General features: G+C 41.4%; 1 protein-coding gene across 1 annotated transcript in view; it reads left to right on the forward strand.

Moving 5' to 3' along the window:
- The window catches only part of LOC140734642 (A disintegrin and metalloproteinase with thrombospondin motifs 20-like), a 536,409-nt gene that overhangs the window by 38,415 nt on the left and 477,842 nt on the right, over positions 1-20,152 (forward strand). Inside the window, exon 3 of the mRNA XM_073058884.1 lies at positions 15,713-15,878. Coding sequence (XP_072914985.1) covers positions 15,713-15,878 — 166 coding nt within the window. The remainder of the gene's footprint in view (positions 1-15,712; positions 15,879-20,152) is intronic.

Here is a 20,152-nt window from a genome sequence, read left to right on the forward strand (position 1 = left end):
AGTTTTAGCGAAACTGCGTGAACAGATGAAGAGTTGGTTATCTTTGGTCCAAATCCCGTTTGGACCGTCAGGGTTACCAATGTAGCGATGTGCTACACACAGTGCTGAAATAACGACACGCAGTCGGTAAGTCGTTTCGAGACTAGTTTATTCAAACTTCGCGGTGCTGGCATTTAAATCCCTAGCGCCCGCCCTCTCCGGGCGGAAATGACATCAGAGGTGCATTACCAAAATCTCCCCCCGTGCGCTGACTACTTGTGAGCCGGTTCGGCCTGCGCAGAAAGTGGGTCACCACAATAGATTAAAATTCTTGCAAAAAACAGAAATACTATATATTTTTAAAAAGTGAGTTGGTGTCCAAGGGTTCAATGTCCATTTAGGAATCGGATGGCAGAGGGGAAGAAGCTGTTTCTGAATCGCTGAGTGTGTGCCTTCAGGCTTCTGTATCTCCCAGCTGATGGTAAATGTAAGAAAAGTGCATGCCCTGGGTGCTGGGGGTGTTACATAAAATATGTCTCTTCATTAATCACTTTTCTGTTAAGAGAAATAGCTCTGTATTCACATTACAGGACTATACCACACAGAACTTTGCTGTTATGGAACACCTCAAACATGCTGAACGTGATCAACATATTACATTTAGCTATGACCGTCGAGCAGTAAGTAGAAGAGCATTAAGTCCCACACCTCCATGTACAGGAACAGTTACCACCCTACAACCATCAGGCTTCTGAATTCCTCATGGCCGCATCTACTGTCACGATTAGCCCAAACACAGGTTGAAGGATGATCCACTCTCTTCTCCTCAGATTTCTTCTTCTTCTTCGGCCCTTTACCTCTTCCACCTATCACCTATCATCTTCTTACCTCATTCCCACTCGCCCACCCACCCCCCTTCCCCCTCACCTGGGTTCACCTGTCAACAGCCAGCTTGTGATCCTTCTCCTCACTCTACCTTCTTATGTTGGCTTCTGCTCCCTTCCTTTCTAGTACTACTGAAGGGTATCAGACTGAAACATCAACTGTTCACTTCCCTTCATAGATGTTGCACAACTTGTTGAGTTCCTCCAGGAATTTGTGTGGGAGGCTCCTGTACTGGGGTGAGCAACTTCATACACCACTACTCTGGATTCATTCTAGAACCTACAGACTTGCTTTCAATGACTCCTTACAACTCATCTTCTCAGTATTATATTTATTTGAATCATTTGTCTTCTTTTCCTTATTGGCTGTTTGTCAGTCTTTGTCTGTTTATGTATGGTTTCTTGTAAAATTTATTTCTTTTTTTCTGTAAATATCTGCATGAAAATGGACCGCAAGGCAGTATATGGCAACATATATGTATCCCAATAATAAATTTACTTTGAACTTTCAACATTGATGCCTGTCCACACTAACTCCATTTGCTGCATTAAGCCCAGATCCCTTTATGCCTTTCCTGATCAAATATCTTTCCAAATGCCTGTGACTGCTAAATGTTATAATTGCATCTGAAAAATCTTTCCAATTAACTTTATTTCAGTTTGCAGATCAGAATCAGATTTAGTATCACAGGCAAACGTCATAAAATTAATTAAATTAGCGGCAGCATTACAATGCAATATATGATAAATATCGGAAAAAAATGATGTACACTAAGTATATATATGTATATTAAATTAAGAATAGTTGTCAAAACATAAGTAATAAAAAAATGAGGAAGTGTTCATGCTATCAATGTCCATTTAGAAACTGGATGGCAGAGAGGAAGAAGTTGTTCCTGAATTGCTGAGTGTGTGCCTTCACGTTCTGTACCTCCTTCCTGGCAGTAATAATGAGAAGGGGCATGTCGTGGATGATGAGGGTCCAAAATGATGGCACCAAAATTGGTTCTGCAGTGGACAGTGAACAGGTTATCTGTGTGATTCATTTTGGGAAGTTAACCCAGGGCAGAACTTATACAGTGAACGTCAGGGTTCTGAAGAGTGCTATTGAATAGAGAGCATTTGGGTTACAGGTAGATTATTTTATGAAAACTGCAACACAGGTTGACAGGTGCTGAGGAAAGGGTACGGTGCATACCCTTCATCACCTAGAGCACTAAGTATAAGAGTTGGGATGTCCGGATTACAGATGTATGAAACTTTGGTTGGGCTTCAGCTTGAGAATTGTGTGCATTTCTGGCCACACATGAATGGTTAAGTTAGAGACAACATTACCTGCATCTGAGGCCTTGAATTATCAGGAGAGATTGGGCAGGCTATTTCTGTTTCCTCTAGTCTGAATGAGGCTGAAGGGCAATGTGACAAAGGTTTATCAAATAAGGAGAGCTATTTATAGGGTGGATAGTCAGAGTTTGTTTCCTATAGTAATTATATCTAAAATTAGAGGGCATAGGTTTAAGGTGAGAGGGAGGAGACTTAAATGAAATCTGCAGCATAATTTTTTAACACGGACACCCAGAGAGGTGTGCACGGCATAGAGAGATATGGAATCAATGCAGGCAAGTGATTTTAGTATAGATAGTCATAACGATAGACACAATGGTCCAGCATTATGCAACAGTAACATTTTGAGTCCTCTTATAATTTATACGAAGGGACATAGAGTCATGCAGTACAGAGATCGGCCCTTCAGCCCAAAATGATCCCTTGACAAACAAGATTGACAACTAAGCTAGCACCATTTGCCTGCATTTAGCCCAACCTTTCCTATCTGTGTACCTGTCCAGGTACTTTAAATACCGTTAAAGCACCTGCCTCAATCATGTCCTCCGGCAGCTCATTTCAAATCTGCCTACCCTCTCAGTGAAAAAGTTGCCCCCCAGTTCTTATTAAAACTCCCTCCTCTCACCTCGTTCTCGATTACCTGACACTGGGAAATGATTGTATGTTTTGACTCTAGTTATGCCAATAACGTTTTTATACACCTCAATAAGATCACCTCTCATTCTCCCATGAAAATATTTCAATCTGCCTAAACCTCTCCATAATTCAGTCTCTGATGTTCCAGCATCATCATGTAAATCTCCTTTGCACTCTTTCCAGTTTAATGGCATCTTCTATATCAGATGACAAAAGCTGAACACACAGTAATATTCAAAACTCAGCCTCACCAGGGTCTTGTACAACTGCAATATAACATTCCAACTTCTGTACTCAGTGCCCCAACTGATGAAGATGTGTACTTCTAGGTACTTCTGTTCTACAACACTTCCCAAGGCCCGATCATTCACTGTGAAAGTGTTACCCTGATTAGTCTTGCCTCATTTGCCATTCCTCCATCCACTTACCCAGCTGATCAAGATCCTTTTTTAAATCCTTATAACCATCTTCACTGTCAATGACACCAGCTATATTAGTGTCATCTGCAGACTTATTAACCATGGCTTGTATAACTTCATCTAAATCATTGATATAGCTGACAAATAGTAATGGTCCAAGCACTGAGCACTAGGAACACCACTAGTCACTGTCCTTCCATCTGTAAAACAACTTTCCACTCTCACCTTCTGCTTTCTTCCATCAAGCTAATTGTGTAACCAATTAATAATAATAATAAGTACCTTATGATCCTGAGTTGGAAAACTATTTTGTTACAGCAGTAATGTTTAAAAACAGACTTATCAATAATAATAAATATAATAATAACTTTAATAATTAAGTACAGAATAATAATATACACAATAATAATTTATCAATGTGCAATAATGTGCAACAATAATGTTTGAAATAATAATAGAGACTATTGTACTATGACAACACGAGTGAATCTGCAGATGCTGGAAAACCATCCCATGTTACTTCACTCCTGATGAAGGGTTTCGGCCCAAAACGTCGTCACTACCTCCAACCATAGATGCTGTCTGGCCTGCTGAGTTCTGCCAGCATTTTGTGTTTCTATTGTACTATGATGTGTGTTCTCCCATCATACTGAGATGAACTGTTGTATCTGTTTATTGCATTTGGTAGGAAAGATTTTCTGTAACAATCCCTGTGACAGTGGAGCTGAATGAGTCCGTTCGAAAAGGTGCTCCTCTGCTTATTCAGTAGATCATTGGAGAGGATATGCCTGATTGTCCATAATCGATAACAGTTTGTTTAGTGACTCCTCTCCACCACGAACTCAAAAGAATCCAGATTGTAGCCAAGGACAGATCCAGCCTTTCCAATGAGTTTAGCTAGCCCTCCCCAGATCCCATGCAATCTGACTCTCCATAGCAGCCTACCATACAAACCTTATCAAAAACCTTAGTAAGGTCTATAAGGACCACATCTACCTTTCTAACTTCATTGAAACCTGGTGACCTAATCAAAAATTCTCAATCAAATTTGTGAGACATGATCTCCCAAACATAAAGCCACTTTTCCTAATCAACTCATCTTTCCAAATGCACGTATATTTTTTCACCAAATCCTCTTCAGTAACTTGCCTACTACAGATTTTAAGTTTAATTGTCCATAGTACCCAGTTTAAAAAAAAATCTTTGCAGCCTTTTTTAAATAAAGGTAGAGCGTTCACCACCCTCCAATCATCTGGCACTTCCGCTTTGCTAAGGATGAGTTCAGAATTCCCACAATTTCTTCTCAACCTTCCCACAGTGTTATTGAAAATATCTGAACAGGCCTTGGAGATGCATCTACCTTCATACATTTTAACACATCCGGCATACCCTCTGCTGTAATGTGGACTAGTCACATAATATCCCCATTAACAATCTCAAGTTCTGAAATCTTCATGTCATTCTCCATGATCAAAACAAAGGAGAAATATTAATTGAAGACTTCACCCAACACTGAGACTCCACATAAAGATGTCCACTTTGGTCTTTTAAGGGCCTTATTCTCCTTCCAGATACACTTTTTCCTTTAAATTACATATAACCTTGTTGGATTCTCCTCAATCTTCTTAGCCAAATATATCTCATGTCCCTTTCTGATTTCCTTCTTGAGTACACTCCTGCATCCCCTTTACTCCTCCAGGGATTCACTTGATCCCAACTGCCTGGACCCATGCCATCTCATTTACCCTGACCCAAGCCTCAATATTTCTTATCATCCTGTGTTCCAGCCTTGCCCTTCACCTTGTTCCGTCAGTATCTTACTTTTAAAAACCTCTCACTTGCCAGACAACTTACACCAATTAACCTTGGTAAATTCCTGTCTCATACCGTCAAAATTTGCCTTGGCACAATTTAGAACTTGAATCTGTGGACCAGGTCTGCCACATTAAAAACTAGTAGAGCTGTGTTCACTGGTACCAAAGAGCTCCTCCACTGAGACCTCAATCACATATCCTGCCTCATTTCCTAAGGGTAGGTCAAACTGTGCCCTCTCCCTAGAAAGCCTCCTTTATGTTGCCTGAAGAAACCTTCCTGAACACAGTCAACAAATTCCATCCCATTTAAACCTAGGCCACAGTTGTTATTAGGAAAATTAACGCCCCTTTCTATGATGATCCTATTATTCATGCAATCTTCTGCAATCTCCCTGCCATTTGTCCTTCTAATTCCAGTTGACTATCCAGGGGACTATAGTACAACACCAACACGGTGAGCATCCCCTTCTGATTTCCCCTCTCCTCCCATAATAACACACTGGACTGGACGATCGTTCAGTGATTTCATCTCAGACTACAGCCACTCTAGGATGGCCACCCTGCAAGAGCCAGCCTCCCTTTTGTACCCAAAAACAAGATTTAAATGCTGCTGGCTCCTCCCTTGACACCTTGACAAAATCATCTCTCTGCTTCATCTATTTGTACCTTATAAATTTATCATTCCTTTCAGAATGTTTGTAATTTTCCTCCACAACCATCTAACATTGTGGTAAAGTTTTACAGTGTTGTGTACAAAGTTTTCTCACTGTGAACTAACATACACCTAATAGGCTTTATTCCATCATATGCAACTTGCTCTTACAATCTGCATCAAAGCTGATCAAGGGAAATATCTCACACTGTTTTATCTAAAATTAAACCTTACTTATCAGTCACTTTCCTGATTAATTGATAACATTGAGAAATTCCTTTCAAAGGCAGTTAACAGTGGACTACTAGTCCCTTTGATGGTCTTGATTTTGCAAAATACACAGCCAGTTCAGTCAGTCTTGTTCTAATTTAACGAGTCTCCAGTTGGAGGGTGGAGGTGTGTCTTTTCTGCTTCTGATAGACATGGTCCCAGAGTAGGAAAGTAAAGAAGATGAGGGAGGGAAAAAGGAAAATGCAAATCTCCTTTAATCACTAAAGGATTTATGGGACCAAGTTTATTGGAGGGGGAGGTGTCTGTCAACCTTTACCAATTTTTATTGATGCACTGTTGGAAGCATGCGAACTGGATGCCTAATGGCTTGATATGGCAACTGCTCTCCACATGATCATAAGAAACTGCAGAGAGTTGTGGACACAACTCAGTACATCACAGAAACCAACCTCCCCTCTGCAGACTCTGTCCATACTTCTCAGTGACAGCTGAGAATAAGATTGATCAAATAAGATTGATTCTTGACTATACTATCTACCTCGTCATGGTCATGCGCTTTATTGTTTACCTGCACTGCTCTTTTTCAGTAGCTTTTACACTTAATTCTGCATTGTTGTTGTTTCACCTTGTTCCACCTCAATGCCCTGAGTAGTGATTTGATCTGTATGAACAATATGCAAGACAAGTTTTTCACTGTATCTTGATACATGTGACAATAATAAAACAATTCTAATTCCAATTCCAGTACCAAGGTGGAAAGGCAGGAGAATAAGGATTGAGATGCTGGAAGTGTGGAAACATGCAAAAGGTAATCCTTACTCATCAGGTTGATCCGAGTGCTTGGTTGTTTGGACAGAAATGATCTAGGGAACAAAGTTGGGATCTGTACATTGAGATGAGCCAAGATTGGTGAGAAGGATGTGATTGTGCTGTGGAATGAAGGCATCAGAATTTGAGGTAGAAAAAAATAGATGATAAAGTTAATACACAAAGAACTGTTGTGTGTAGTAACCAAAGCCTAGGAGTGCAAAAGTGCACCTGATTTGTGGAAGAGTATTTTAACCAGTGAAGGACACAAATCAAATTAGGAAGGAGAATATGAATATGAGAAATAGAGATGGCTTGTCATAAACTGAGATTATAGCAATGAATAGGCCATGGAAGTCACAGAGTCAGAATTGTACAAAATGGAAAGAAAACCCTACAGTTCATATGTCTCCATATCGACCAAGATGTACTGTCATCATTCACAGACCTGTCCACATGGTAATTAAACGTATCTAATATACCCACATCAACACTCCCTCTGGCCGCTGCTGTTTCCATATAGCTACCATTTGTTTCTTATTAAGCTTTTCACTGCAAAACCTAAAATTATGTCAATAGACAAAAAATTCTACAGGCATCACCTTTTGAAGGTGTCCTCAATGCTGGGGAGACTAGTGCCCATGATGGAGCTGGGTGAAATAATAACTTTCTGCAGTTTTTTCTGATCCTGTGCAGAAGCCCCTCCATACCAGACAGTGTTGTAACAAGTTAGAAGGTTCTCCACGGTACATCTTTAGAAATTTATTAGAGTCTTTGGTGACAAACCAAATCTCCTCAAACTCCTAATGAAATATACCTGCTGTTGTGCCTTCTTTGTAATTGCAAAGAACAGATCTTTAGATAACACAAAGTACACTGCAGATGCTGTGGTCAAATCAAGACGTATAAAAAAGCTGGATGAACTGAGCAGGTCGGGCAGCATCCATTGAAAGAAGCAGTCAACGTTTTGGGTCGAGACTCGACCCGAAACGTTGACTGCTTCTTTCAACAGATGCTGCCCAACCTGCTCAGTTTATCCAGCCTTTTTGTAGATCTTTAGATATGTTGGTGTCCAGGAACTTGAAACTGTTCAGTCTTTACACTGCTGATTTCTCAACGAGGAACCCGAACCAGAATCAGAATCAGGTTTAAAAGCACCGGCATATGTCATGGAATTGTTGTTATGTGGCAACAGTACATTCCAATACATAATAATAATGAGGGGAAAACTGGATAATTGGATCAGCCATGATGAAATGGCAGAGCAGACACAATGGGCCAAATGGCCTAACCATACTGCTCCTATATCTTATAATAAAAATCTGTAAATTATAGGAAATATACACACATGACTCCACACAACCAGCTGATCTATCTTACTCCTGTATGCCTCTTTGTCACCATCTAAAATTATGCCAACAATAGTAGTGTCATCAGCAAATTTATAAATGGCATTTGAGTTGTGCCTAGCCATACATGGGTGTAGAGAGAGTGTTGTGTCTTAAAATTATGATCTCTAATCTTTGATTCCACAACCTTGCATTTGCCTTGTCTATGCCCTCATGATATTATATGCCTTTTTGAGATCATGTTCAGTTTCCTGCTCTCTAGGGAACAAAGGCTTACACTGTCTGACTTCTCCCTATAACTCAGTCCCTCGAATTCTGGCAACGCCATTGTAATACTCACAAAATGTTGGAGGAACTCAGCAGGCCAGGCTGCATCTATGGAAAAGAGTTAACCTTTGATGTTTTGGGCCACGATCCTTCATCGGGACTGGACAAAAAAACTGAGAAGTCAGTGTAAGAAGGTGGGGGGAGGGGAGGAAGAATTACAAGGCATAGGTGATAGGTGAAAAAGGGAGAGGAGGAGGGATGAAGTAAAGAGCTGGGAAGTAAATTGTTGAAGGACATCAAGGCTGGAGAAGAGGAATCCAATAGGAGAGGACAGAAGGCCATGGAAAAAAGGGAAGGGGAGCAGCAACACAGTGGGAGGTTATGGGCAGGTAAGGAGATAAGGTGAGAGAGGGAAATGGGAATGGGAAATGGTGCATTTGGTGGGGGGGCCATTACTGGAAGTTCAAGAAATCGATGTTCATGCCATCAGGTTGTAGGCTACCCAGACAGAATATAGGGTGTGGCTCCTCCAACCTGTGTGTTGCCTCTGCGGCAGAAGAGAAGGCCATGGTCTGTCATGTTGGAATGGGAATGGGAATGGGAATGGGAAGTAGAATTAAAATGGGTGGCCTCTAGCAGATCCCACTTTTTCTGGCAGATAGAGTATCAGTGCTCAGTGCTCTACGCCGGGTCTCACCGATATAAAGGAGGACACACCGGAAGAACTAGATGACCTCAACAGACTCAGAGTTGAAGTTTCACTTCACCTGGAAGGACTGTTTGGGGCCCTGAATGGTAGTGAGGGAGGAGTTATAGGGGCAGGCGTAGCACTTGTTCTGCTTGTAAGCATAAGTGGTTGGAGTGAGATCAGTGGGGAGGGATGAATGGACAAGGGAGTTGCGTAGGGAGTGATCCCTGTGGAAAGCAGAAAGGGGAGGGGTTAGGGAAAGATGCGCTTGGTGGTGTGATCCTGTTGGAGATGGCAAAAGTTATGGAGAATTATGTGCTGGATGTTGTGGCTGGTGGGGTTGTAGGTGAGGGCAAGAGGAACCCTGCTGGGGTGGTGGGAGGATGGGGTGAGGACAAACATACGTGGAATGGAGGACAGGCAGGCAAAGGTAACATTCTTGTGAATCTTTTGTGTGATCTTTCCAGTTTAATCACATCCTTCTTTTAATGGAATGACCAAAACAGAACACACTACTGCAAGTGCAGTCTCACCAATGTCTTGTACTATTGTTGTCCAAGAAGGCAAAGGCAAAGAGCAGTCATGAATTATGTAAACTCATGTGCCCTTTTACTTCTGCATTGTCGACCACTGATTAATTCTTGCTTATATTGCCTTGCAATGTTTCCTCTCTGTCTTTGTGATGCCAGGCAGAGCTCTTTTGTGTTGCTAATTACTTCCTCCTGATAACGCAAATCTATCTTTTTCACAAACAAAACATAAACAGCAGTCTGAAACTCCTGGTGTGTGGCGCATTGCCTGGGTGTTGATCAAGATAGCTGGAGGAGCAGGTTGTGTTGAGGAAGCAGGGAGTATGCAGAAGAATGTTTGATAGCTCTAGGCATGTATTTGCTGGAGATGAGAAGAATGGGGGATGGGGGGAAGTGGAAGGGATGTTTCCTATAGCGGAGGAGTCTAGGACCTGAGGGTACTGCCTCAAAATAGAAGTTTGTCCCTTTAAAATGGAGATGAGAAGGAATTTCTTTAGCCAGAGGGTGGTGAACCTGTGGAATTCATTACCACAACAGCAGACTGAAAAGCTTGAGCATATAGACATTAAGAAAGAGGATGTGCTGGAGCTTTTAGAAAGCATGAAGTTGGATAAGTCACCAGAACTGGATGAGATATGCCCCAGGCTACTGTGGGAGGCGAGAGAGGAGATTGCTGAGCCTCTGGCAATGATCTTTGCATCATCAATGGGGACAAGAGATTCCGGAGGATTGGAGGGTTGGAGATGTTGTTCCCTTATTTAAGAAAGAAAGTAGAGATAGCCCAGGAAATTATAGAACAGTGAGTCTTACCTCAGTGGTTGGTAAGTTGATGGAGAAGATCCTGAGAGGCAGGATTTATGAACATTTGCAGAGGCATAATATAATTAGGAATAGTCAGCATGGATTTGTCAAAGGCAGGTCATGCCCTATGAACCTGATAGAATTATTTGAGGATGTGACTAAACACATTAATGAAGGCAGAGTAGTAGATGCAGTGTATATGGATTTCAGCAAGGTATTTGATCAGGTACCCCATACAAGGCAAGGCTTATTGAGAAAGTAAAGAGCATGGGATCCAAGGGGACCTTGCTATGTGGATCCAGAATTGGCTTGTCCACAGAAAGCAAAGAGCAGCAGCAGATGTGTCATGTTCTGCAAGGAGGTTGGTGACCAGTGGTGTGGCTCAGGGATCTGTTCTGAGAACCCTACTCTTTGTAATTCTAATAAATGACCTGGATGAGAAGGTGAAGAGATGGGTTAGGAAATTTGCTGATGACACTAAGGTTGACGATGTTGTGGATAGTGTGGAGGACTGTCAGAGGTTACCATGGGACATCAATAGGATGCAAAACTGGGCTGAGAAGTGGCTGATGGAGTTTAACCCAGATAAGTGTGAGATGGTTCATTTTCGTAGGTCAAATATGAAGGCAGAATGTAATATTAATGCTATGACTCTTGGCAGTGAGGATCAGTGGGATCTTGAGGTCTGAGTCCATAGGGCACTCAAAGTTGCTGTACAGGTTGACTCTGTGGTTAAGACGACATAATATGTGTTGGCCTTCATAAAACTGCGGGATTGAGTTCAAGAGCCGAGAGATAATGTTACAGCTATTTAGAACCCTGGTCAGACCCCACTTGGAGTATTGTGCTCAGTTCTGGTCACTTCACTACAGGGAGGATGTTGAAACTATAGAAAGGATGCAGAGGAGATTTACCAGGATGTTGCCTGGATTGGGGAGCATGCCTTATGAAAATAGGTTGAGTGAACTTGGCCTTTTCTCCTTGGAGCGATGGAGGATGAGAGGTGGCCTGATAGAGATGTATAAGATGATGAGAGGCATTGATTGTGTGTATTGTCAGAGGCTTTTTCCCAGGGCTGAAATGGCTAGCATGAGAGGGCATAGTTTTAAGGTGCTTGGAAGAAGGTACAGGGGAGATGTCAGAGGTAAGTTTTTTTACATAGAGTGGTGAGTGCATGGAATGGGCCACCAGCGATGATGGTGGAGGCGGATACGATAGGGTCTTTTAAGAGACTCCTGGATAGGTACATGCAGCTTAGAAAAATAGAGGGCTATGGGTAACCTGAGGTAATTTCTAAAGTAAGTACATGTTCGGCACAGCATTGTGGGCTGAATGGCCTGCATTGTGCTGTAGGTTTGCCATGTTTCTAACAGTTGTGGAGGGAAAGTCATTGGGTATATTTAAAGTGGAGGTTGATCGTTTCTTGATTAGTAAGGATGTCAAATTTACTTGGAGAAGGCAGAAGAATGGGGTTGAGAGGGATAATAAATCAGCCATAATGGAATGGCAGAGCAGACTCAGTGGGCCAAATGGCCTAATTCTGCTCCTTCTCATGTGGCTTTAAAAATACCAGCCACCTAATGGTATAAAACAAAGCAGCATCTTTTTCAGCTGATCAGTATCAAGTTTATTATCACTGATAAGTGTTGTGAAATGTGGTGTTTTGCAGTAAGACTACTGTGCAGGTGTATAAAAATTACTATATGTTACAAGTAAATAAAATTAATAGTACAAAAGTGGTCATGTTCATGAGTTCATGGACCTTTCAGAAATCTGATGGCAGAGGGTAGTAGCTGTTTTTTAAACACTGTGTATATCTTGAGGTTCCTGTACCTCTCCCTTGAGAAGAGGGATGGTGAGGGTCCTTAATGTTGGATGCTGCCTTCCTGATGCATTGCCTCGAAGGCATGGAAGATTGACACTCTAATGGAGCTGGCTGAGTCCGTAGCCCTCTGCAGCCTCTTGAGATCCCACACAAATAGGACTCAATACCAGTTGGTGATGCAATCAGTCACCTGCAAGAGCCTTTGGTGACATTACAAAAATCCTCAAACACCTAATGAAGTATAGCCACTGTATTCCTTCTTCATGATGACATCATCATGATGTAAGGCCCAGAATAGATTCTCTGAGATGTTGACACTCAGGAACTTGAAGCTGCTTCAAGTTAACTGTGTGCAGTTATAATTTGGTAATGTATAGCGTAGAGAACAGGGAGGAAGAGACCGTGTGATTTCCATTTCTAGAACTTAAAGAAGTATTGGAGGTCTGCTGGATTTTGAAAATGCTATTTGTCAAGTAATTTCGCAACCTGAAAAATAACATATTGCACCTCTACAGAAGTTGACGTAATTACTGACCCTGACTTGCATCCTTTGAGTTTCTGAGGTTGTGGACTACAGAGTCACACAGCTAGGAAACAAGCTGTCCAATCCATTGTGTCCATCCTGACCACTGTAACTATCTATACTAACCTCACTTTATACTCTGTCTCTAGGGATTTTCATGTGTCCATGTCAATAATTGTGAGATAATCTCTTCCTCAAGCAGTACATTCTAGATCTCAGACCTTTAGTAATTAATTACAAATCTCCTCCTCTTACTTTAAACCTCTCATTAGAGATACCATGTCTGAAGGAAAGGGTGAGTGTTCCTTCCACTCTCCTGTCTAGGCCCCTCATGATATTGTAGATCTAATTAGGGTTCCAAGGAAAACAAACTCAGTCTCTGCTCATAACTGAATTGTTCCTTCCTAGGCAACATCCTCTGCACCTTCCCTAGTGTAATCACTTGAAGTATTTCAGCCAGTCCTGTATAAAAGTATTTCTGAAATCCAAAAGTACTTCAATCTGTTTAGAGATAATATGTTGCATTTTCCTGCAGCTTAGAAATGAACTTTATTAGTTTTGGCTGGCTTTCTTAGACAAAAACACGGTATGATTATGTAATTTAACCTTTAAATTGTTTGTTACCAGTTTTCCAGAAGCAATCAGGAGAAAACCACACAAAGCACATTGAAGTACTGGACTTAAAGGAATGAATGCTTTGTCGTAGGTTGTTTAAAAATTTGCAGTGTTAATCAAGTAACTGTCACTGCCTTTATTTTCTAAGTGGAAATACAGGAATGACTTTGATGTCTACATACAGAATCAGGATCAGAATGTGGTATATCATCACTCACATAGGTTGTGAAATTTATTGTTTTGTGCCAGCAGAACACCGCAAGAGTTAAAAAGTACTATAAACTACATGAGTAAGAACATATGTAAATAAATAAATAAAACTTGATGAATAGATAGATAAATAAACAGCACAAAAATAGAATAGTGAGATAGTGATCATCTGGCTGAAAGTGGGAATGGAACCTATTCACTGAGGCTACATTCACACTAGACCGAATAATTTTGAAAATGTCCGTTTCAAGTAAAAATGTTAGGCATCCACACTAGGCATTTTTAAAAATATCTCTGTCCACATTGAAATGGATATTTCAGCGAATCTCCTCCTACTGTGCATGTGCAGGACTCATCTACCGAAAACAAGCGACACGTTTGGTGTTGAATCTCACTGTGAAAGACTGTGAAAAGACTCACTGTGAAAACACTGTGCGTGTTTGTTCAGTCACAGACTAGAAAAACTTAAAACGACGGGCAGCTGTTGGCTTTCACACAGGAGGACTTAAAGGTAAAAAAAAGTACTGGAGCGTATGGAGGCAACCGACAGGAAGTTCATGGACAGTATGACCCGGCTGATGACGAACATTGAAAAACTGATGAACTCTGTTGCATTAATAAAGCACCTTGTTAAATGTATAAAGCATGTCTGTATCAGTATTATCTTGTATTTCCATACAATGTTACATTAGGCTGTTACACATCTATTGTCAGAAAAGAACTTGCATAAATAGGTAAACCACCTTCATACAAGCAAGGGCAGAAAACAGGGTAAAGTGAATATACTTATTTATTCAGTAAGTTATGGGTCAAAGTATTTGGTGAGTACATTTCTATCCCTTCTGGCTTCAGTTTCATTGCCATCTGTTTGGAAATTGTTAGGTTGCATTCAATAAAACAATGAAATGGCACGCGGCTGTCTGACAGCATTTTCAGATTTCTCCGGTTACCCCATCCACACTAATCTGCCCAAGTGACATTTTCAAAATTACACACCCTGGAGATTGTTTCTGAAAAGCTCCGGTTTCGGGGGATGAAAACACCCGTTTATTGTGGACTGAGGGTAAAAACGAAGAGAAAAAGCTTCGGTTATGGATTTATCCAGTGTAGTGTGGACGTAGCCTGAGAGATCCCAGTGACTGGAGTTTGTAGTGGGAATATCATTAGTTCAGTGAGAATCTTCTCATCACCAGCCTAGCAAGATCTTGGTTCCTGTTTGAATAGTTTTTTTTATTTTTTTCATTTATTGAGCTATAGCATGCAATAGGTCCTCCCAGCCCTTCAAGACACACTGCCCAGCAATCCCTCAATTTAATCTAAGCCTAACCACTGGACAATTTACAATGGCCAACTAAATCAACCAGTACATCTTTGGTCTATGGGAGCAAGCTGGAGCACCCAGAGGAAACTCATGTAGTCACGGGGAGAATGTACAAGCTCCTTATAGGCAGCACTGGTTTTGTGATGAGGATTTCTGCCAAATGAATTGTACAGGCCATGAACATAATCTACTGTGACATGTTCCCAGAGGTCCTTGTGACCTTACGTGCAGACATCACCCAAATGATTTTGTTTTATTGTTTTATTTATTGAGCTACAACACAGAATAAGCCCTTTCTGGCCCCTCGAGACAGGCCGCCCAGCAATGTTCTGATTTAATCCCAGCCTAACCACGAGACAATTTACAATGACCAATAAACCTACCAACCAGTATGTCTTCGGACTGTTAGAAGAAACTGGATTACCTGGAGGAAACCCACACGGTCATGGGGAGAACATACAAACCTGGCCAGGCCCTTCCTTGGCGATGTTGGGGACAGGAAGAACATTGGTATGTGATGGCTGACTGCTCAGCATGATCTGGGTGCTCTGACCATCACTGATGTCCGTTATCAGATCTGGCTCTGCCTCCCAGATGTATCTCTTCTCTGCTTCCCCAGTTTAATGTGCAGTGAATCCATCTCAGCCCCATCATCGTTCCATTGCAGTGACTGTTTCTTGGTGATCTCCCAGTGTTCCTCAGTGTGAGCTGCACCAGATAGCACTAATTTGCTGACTTCCTCAGGTAATATGTACTCACCAATTTTAATGATCCATGACTGGTTTTAAATATTCATTCTTATTGCTGTCTGTGACAGATGGGCACTTTTCAATCCGCCGATGGACAGTATTTTTTGGAACCTCTCCTGAATCCAGACGGAGACCAGTATGAAGACGAGCACAATAAACCCCATCTCATTTACCAGCATGAACCACTGGATAATAACCTCCTGAAGAAACCTTCTCATCCTTGTGCATCTTTAGGTAAGCAAGGAATAATTTGATACACCTTAATTTAAGAAGAAATGTATGAATTTCATGTTATTTCTCTAGTTTTTCTATATTTGGACAGTTGGGGGTTGCCTGGTCACTCTATATCCTTGCGAATGTGGTCATGTTGCCTTCTATCTGAATATATGAAGGGGCTGCTCCTCAAGTTCTGGTTGTACTTCAGCCTCCAGCTCCTGATCTTTGGTCATGCTTTGGGAAGGTAATGGTTGGGGGGGGGGGGGGGGGGGAATCCCCTCGTTCGTTTGCTCTTGGGCCTGGCCAAAGTGGCCATTCACATGTCCAGTCAGGAGGGCATTTGAAGATTCTGCCCAAGCTAATTGCCTTCCTCTCTTCTAGGGTTACATACACACCCGTGTGTCCCTGGAGAAGGAGCACACTGTGGCTATGGGTAGAGAGGGGAATTTCCAGCAATGGTAGACACCACAGGACCTGAAATACACTCTGGATAGAGATGATCATGTTAGAATTTGAAACTATAAACAATGTGTCATGGAGCACTGCATCATAGAAATAGGCCCTTTGGCCCATCTAGTCTGTGCCATACTCTTATTCTGCCTAGTCCCATTGACTTGCACCTGGACCATTGCCCTCCATATCTCTCCTACCCATGTACTTATCCAAACTTCTCTTAAATGTTCCAGTTCAACCTGCAACTATTACTTCTGCTACAGCTCATTACACATTTGCACAACCTGCTGATTGAAGATGTTCACCCTCATATTCCCCTGAAATATTTCAACTACCTCTCATAACCTCTCATTCTAGTCCCACCCCACCTCAGTGGAAAAAGCCTGCTTGCATTTACCCTATCTATACCACTCATGATTTTGCATACCTCTATGAAATCTCCTCTCTTTCTCCAATGCTCCATGGAGTAAAGTCCAAACCTATTCAATACTTCCCTCTAACTCCAGTTCAGCTCCTGGCAACACCGTTGTAAACTGCGAATCTCCTTGTCAGTCTGCACCCAGGCCTGGCCAAGGTTGTCATTCATGGATCATGACAGGAGGGGAGTTGAGGGTTCTGCACAAACCGACTGGGGTAACGTCCATGCCCATGTGTTCCTGGAGAAGGTGCATGCAGTATGCACGGGTACAATGGGAGATTTCCAGAACTGATGGGCGAAACAGGGCCTTGGGTACATTCTGGTTAGAGATTGTCAGGTTGTAATTTGATACTGTAAATAGATTGTTTCATGAAGCACTGTATTATTGTAATCCTGTGATACTGTAATCACTGAATAGACCTCCTATGGGAAAGGAAGAATGTGGGCATGTTTAGTCGCATTTCACTTTGGAGTCACTCTTGTGAGCAAGCAGAAGGAGCTGCTGATTAAGGGTCAGCCTTGGAGACTCCAAAGACTTCCTGACTGAGACATTGGTTGAGTTCTGTGCTCCCAGCCGATTACAGACTGAGGAGCTCCATCTTTGCAATGTAATTACTCAGAGACTTCACCATTTGATTCAGTGGGATTGTCTACAGTTTCAGAGGTGGCGAACCTATGATATATGTGGTGCGCCCAAGATGCCACATGCAAAACTTTTGCTGGCATGCGGCATGCAGTGCCATCCCTCAATTCTTTAAGCACCACCTATAATAAAAAGGTATGTAAAGGTCAACTTTACTGCCAAATGATGCAGTGAATGATTTTTTTTACAACTCGAGAGCAGTGAGATGTTTTCACAAGAAACATGTCATACCAGCTAGATGGCTGCAAATACATGTCATTAGATGATAGGTTTTGAAATTCTCTCAGATCTGGTGCACACAATAGTATACGGTAAACTGCTACAATAACAATACTATATAAAAATGATGTTATTTTTCAACTATCTTTTAAAAGATTCACATTAGTAATTTTTGAACAGGTTTTCTAAGATGAATCATTTGTTTCATTCTGTCTCTATTATAATTTTATTAATAATAAAATAATCAATATACATAAATAGGCAACAGGACTGAAGTTCTTCATTAAAAATGTCAATAATTACTATTACTAATTCATTAATCAATGATAATCCCTGCTCAAATTTACCATGGCATATGAGAGAGTTTTCTTAGAAAATGATCACCAATTTGGGCACACACTTCTTAAAAAGGTTTGCTAGTGCTGGCCCACACCTCACTCTGCAATTGTCATGCCCAGTATATATAGGTCTTCCTGTCACACATGTTAAGAATATATATCAGTGGTATTCTGAGTGTGAGTGATTTATTAAAATAAATGCTGGCTTCTGTATGAATAGCATATGAGTCTTGCTTCTTGCAAAGTGTTTGATCCTGTGTCCCAAGCTGTGTCTTGGCATCAGAGGACAATATGTAACATTGGTTATCTCAGATAGACTTACAGGTGGCTTGGACGCAGGTGTGTTTTTCTCTTCAGAGAGAGATCACAGACCTATGTAACAATTGAACAGTCTTTTAAATTTAATCTACTAACAGATTACACTGAGCAAGTACAGATTATTTATGGCAGTAATTTATTGATTTTGGCTCTGAAATTGTGCTAACTTGCAAATGCTGAGTTATGCATTTTGATGTATATTCTGTTTGACTGTAAACATGACTCACAAGTATATATCTAGATGGGTTTTGAATGGGATTGTGGTGAAACCACACTGTGAGCAACGCTTCAGATGTTGGTGCCACTGCTTCAAAAATCATCCTTTGATCCTGTACTTGGAAGCAGTCACCATGGAGTTTCCACATTCTTCCTGTGACTGTGAGGGCTTTTACTGGGCACTATGGTTCCCTCCTCTTTTCAAAGATGTAATGGTAGGTTAAACGCTTATCACAAATCACTTCTTCATGTGGTTAGTTGGGAGAAGAATCAAAAGAAATGTGCAGAAAAGTGGAAGAAAGTAGATTACAGGGATATCAGAAGAGAGTAATGGGCCTGATGAGATTGCTTTGGTGGAGCCAGCATGGAGCCAAATGGGCTGAATGGCCTCAAGTATTGTTATTTAGTAGGACATTTGTGAATGCTACAATGAACAATATATTTCAATCAAAATATTTTGTTGTTGGAGTTTGATTGATTAGTATTAAGAACAGTTGTGTTTTAGTTGTAAATGTCAAATACCCTCCCTGAGTATACAGTACTGTGCAAAAGTTGTAGGCACATACAGTATGTACAGCTAGGGTGCTTAAGACTTCAGTACTCTAATAATTTGATATATTGCACTGTACTGCTGCTGCAAAACAAAAACAAATTTCATGACACACGTGAGTGATGTAGCCTACTGAATGTTGAAAGGACTAGATAGGGTAGATGTGGAGAAGGTGTTTCCTCTGGTGGGGATATCCAGAACTAGAGGGCACAGCCTCAAAACTGAAGGGATGACCTTTTAGAAGAAAGGTAAGGAGGAATTTTTTTTCGCCAGAGAGTAGTAAATCTGTGGAATGCTCTGCCACAGTCCGTGGGTATATTTAAGGCGGAAGTTGAAAGTTTCCTGATCAGTCAGGGCATCAAAGGATATGGCGAGAAGGCAGGTGTATGGGGTTGAGTGGGATCTGGGATCTGCAATGATGGAATGGTGGAGAAGATTCGATGGACAGAATGACCTAATTCTGCTCCTATGTCATGGTCTTATGATATGGGCTTATTCTGATATGGGCCTCTGTTCTAGATTGAGAGTAGGAAGGGGGTAGAGGGAGGGAATCCATGGTTGGGAAAAGGAGAAGAGAAAGAGGAGGAAGAGAGGAGGGAGCAGGAAGCTCCTGAGAGACTTTCTGTAATGATGAATAAGTCAATTGTTTGGAATCAAATGTCCTTGCATGGCATCTCAGGGCTGGGTGTGTCTGCACCCTGCCAGCTCCTGACCCTGGCACTCCTTCTCTGCCACTGTCCCACACTCTTCTTGTGGCACTCCATCCTCACCATTCCTAAAATCCTTTGCTCCCACCAGATTTACATATTTGCTCGTTGCTTCACGTTGATAAATACAGTACTGTTGAAAGGTCTCAGGCACACTGGCTATATATATATATATATATACACACACACCTAAGTTTTTTGCCAGTACTGTACACGAGGAAACATTAGAATAAGCATACAAAAAAGCATATGCAAATGATTGATGTGTTTTTGTAGTTATATTTCAAATGAGAACAATTTAGGTACCTTCAGGCAGGATAACAAAAATCTGCCAATCTGGATTTCACCAAACGTAGAATATCATTCATAGTAAAACTGAGCATACTGGTCACCTTCTATGTGCAATGATTCTTTGCCCCTTTGTGAGCAT

This window comes from Hemitrygon akajei, chromosome 10 (genome assembly GCF_048418815.1).
Source record: "Hemitrygon akajei chromosome 10, sHemAka1.3, whole genome shotgun sequence".
NCBI classification, from domain to species: domain Eukaryota; kingdom Metazoa; phylum Chordata; class Chondrichthyes; order Myliobatiformes; family Dasyatidae; genus Hemitrygon; species Hemitrygon akajei.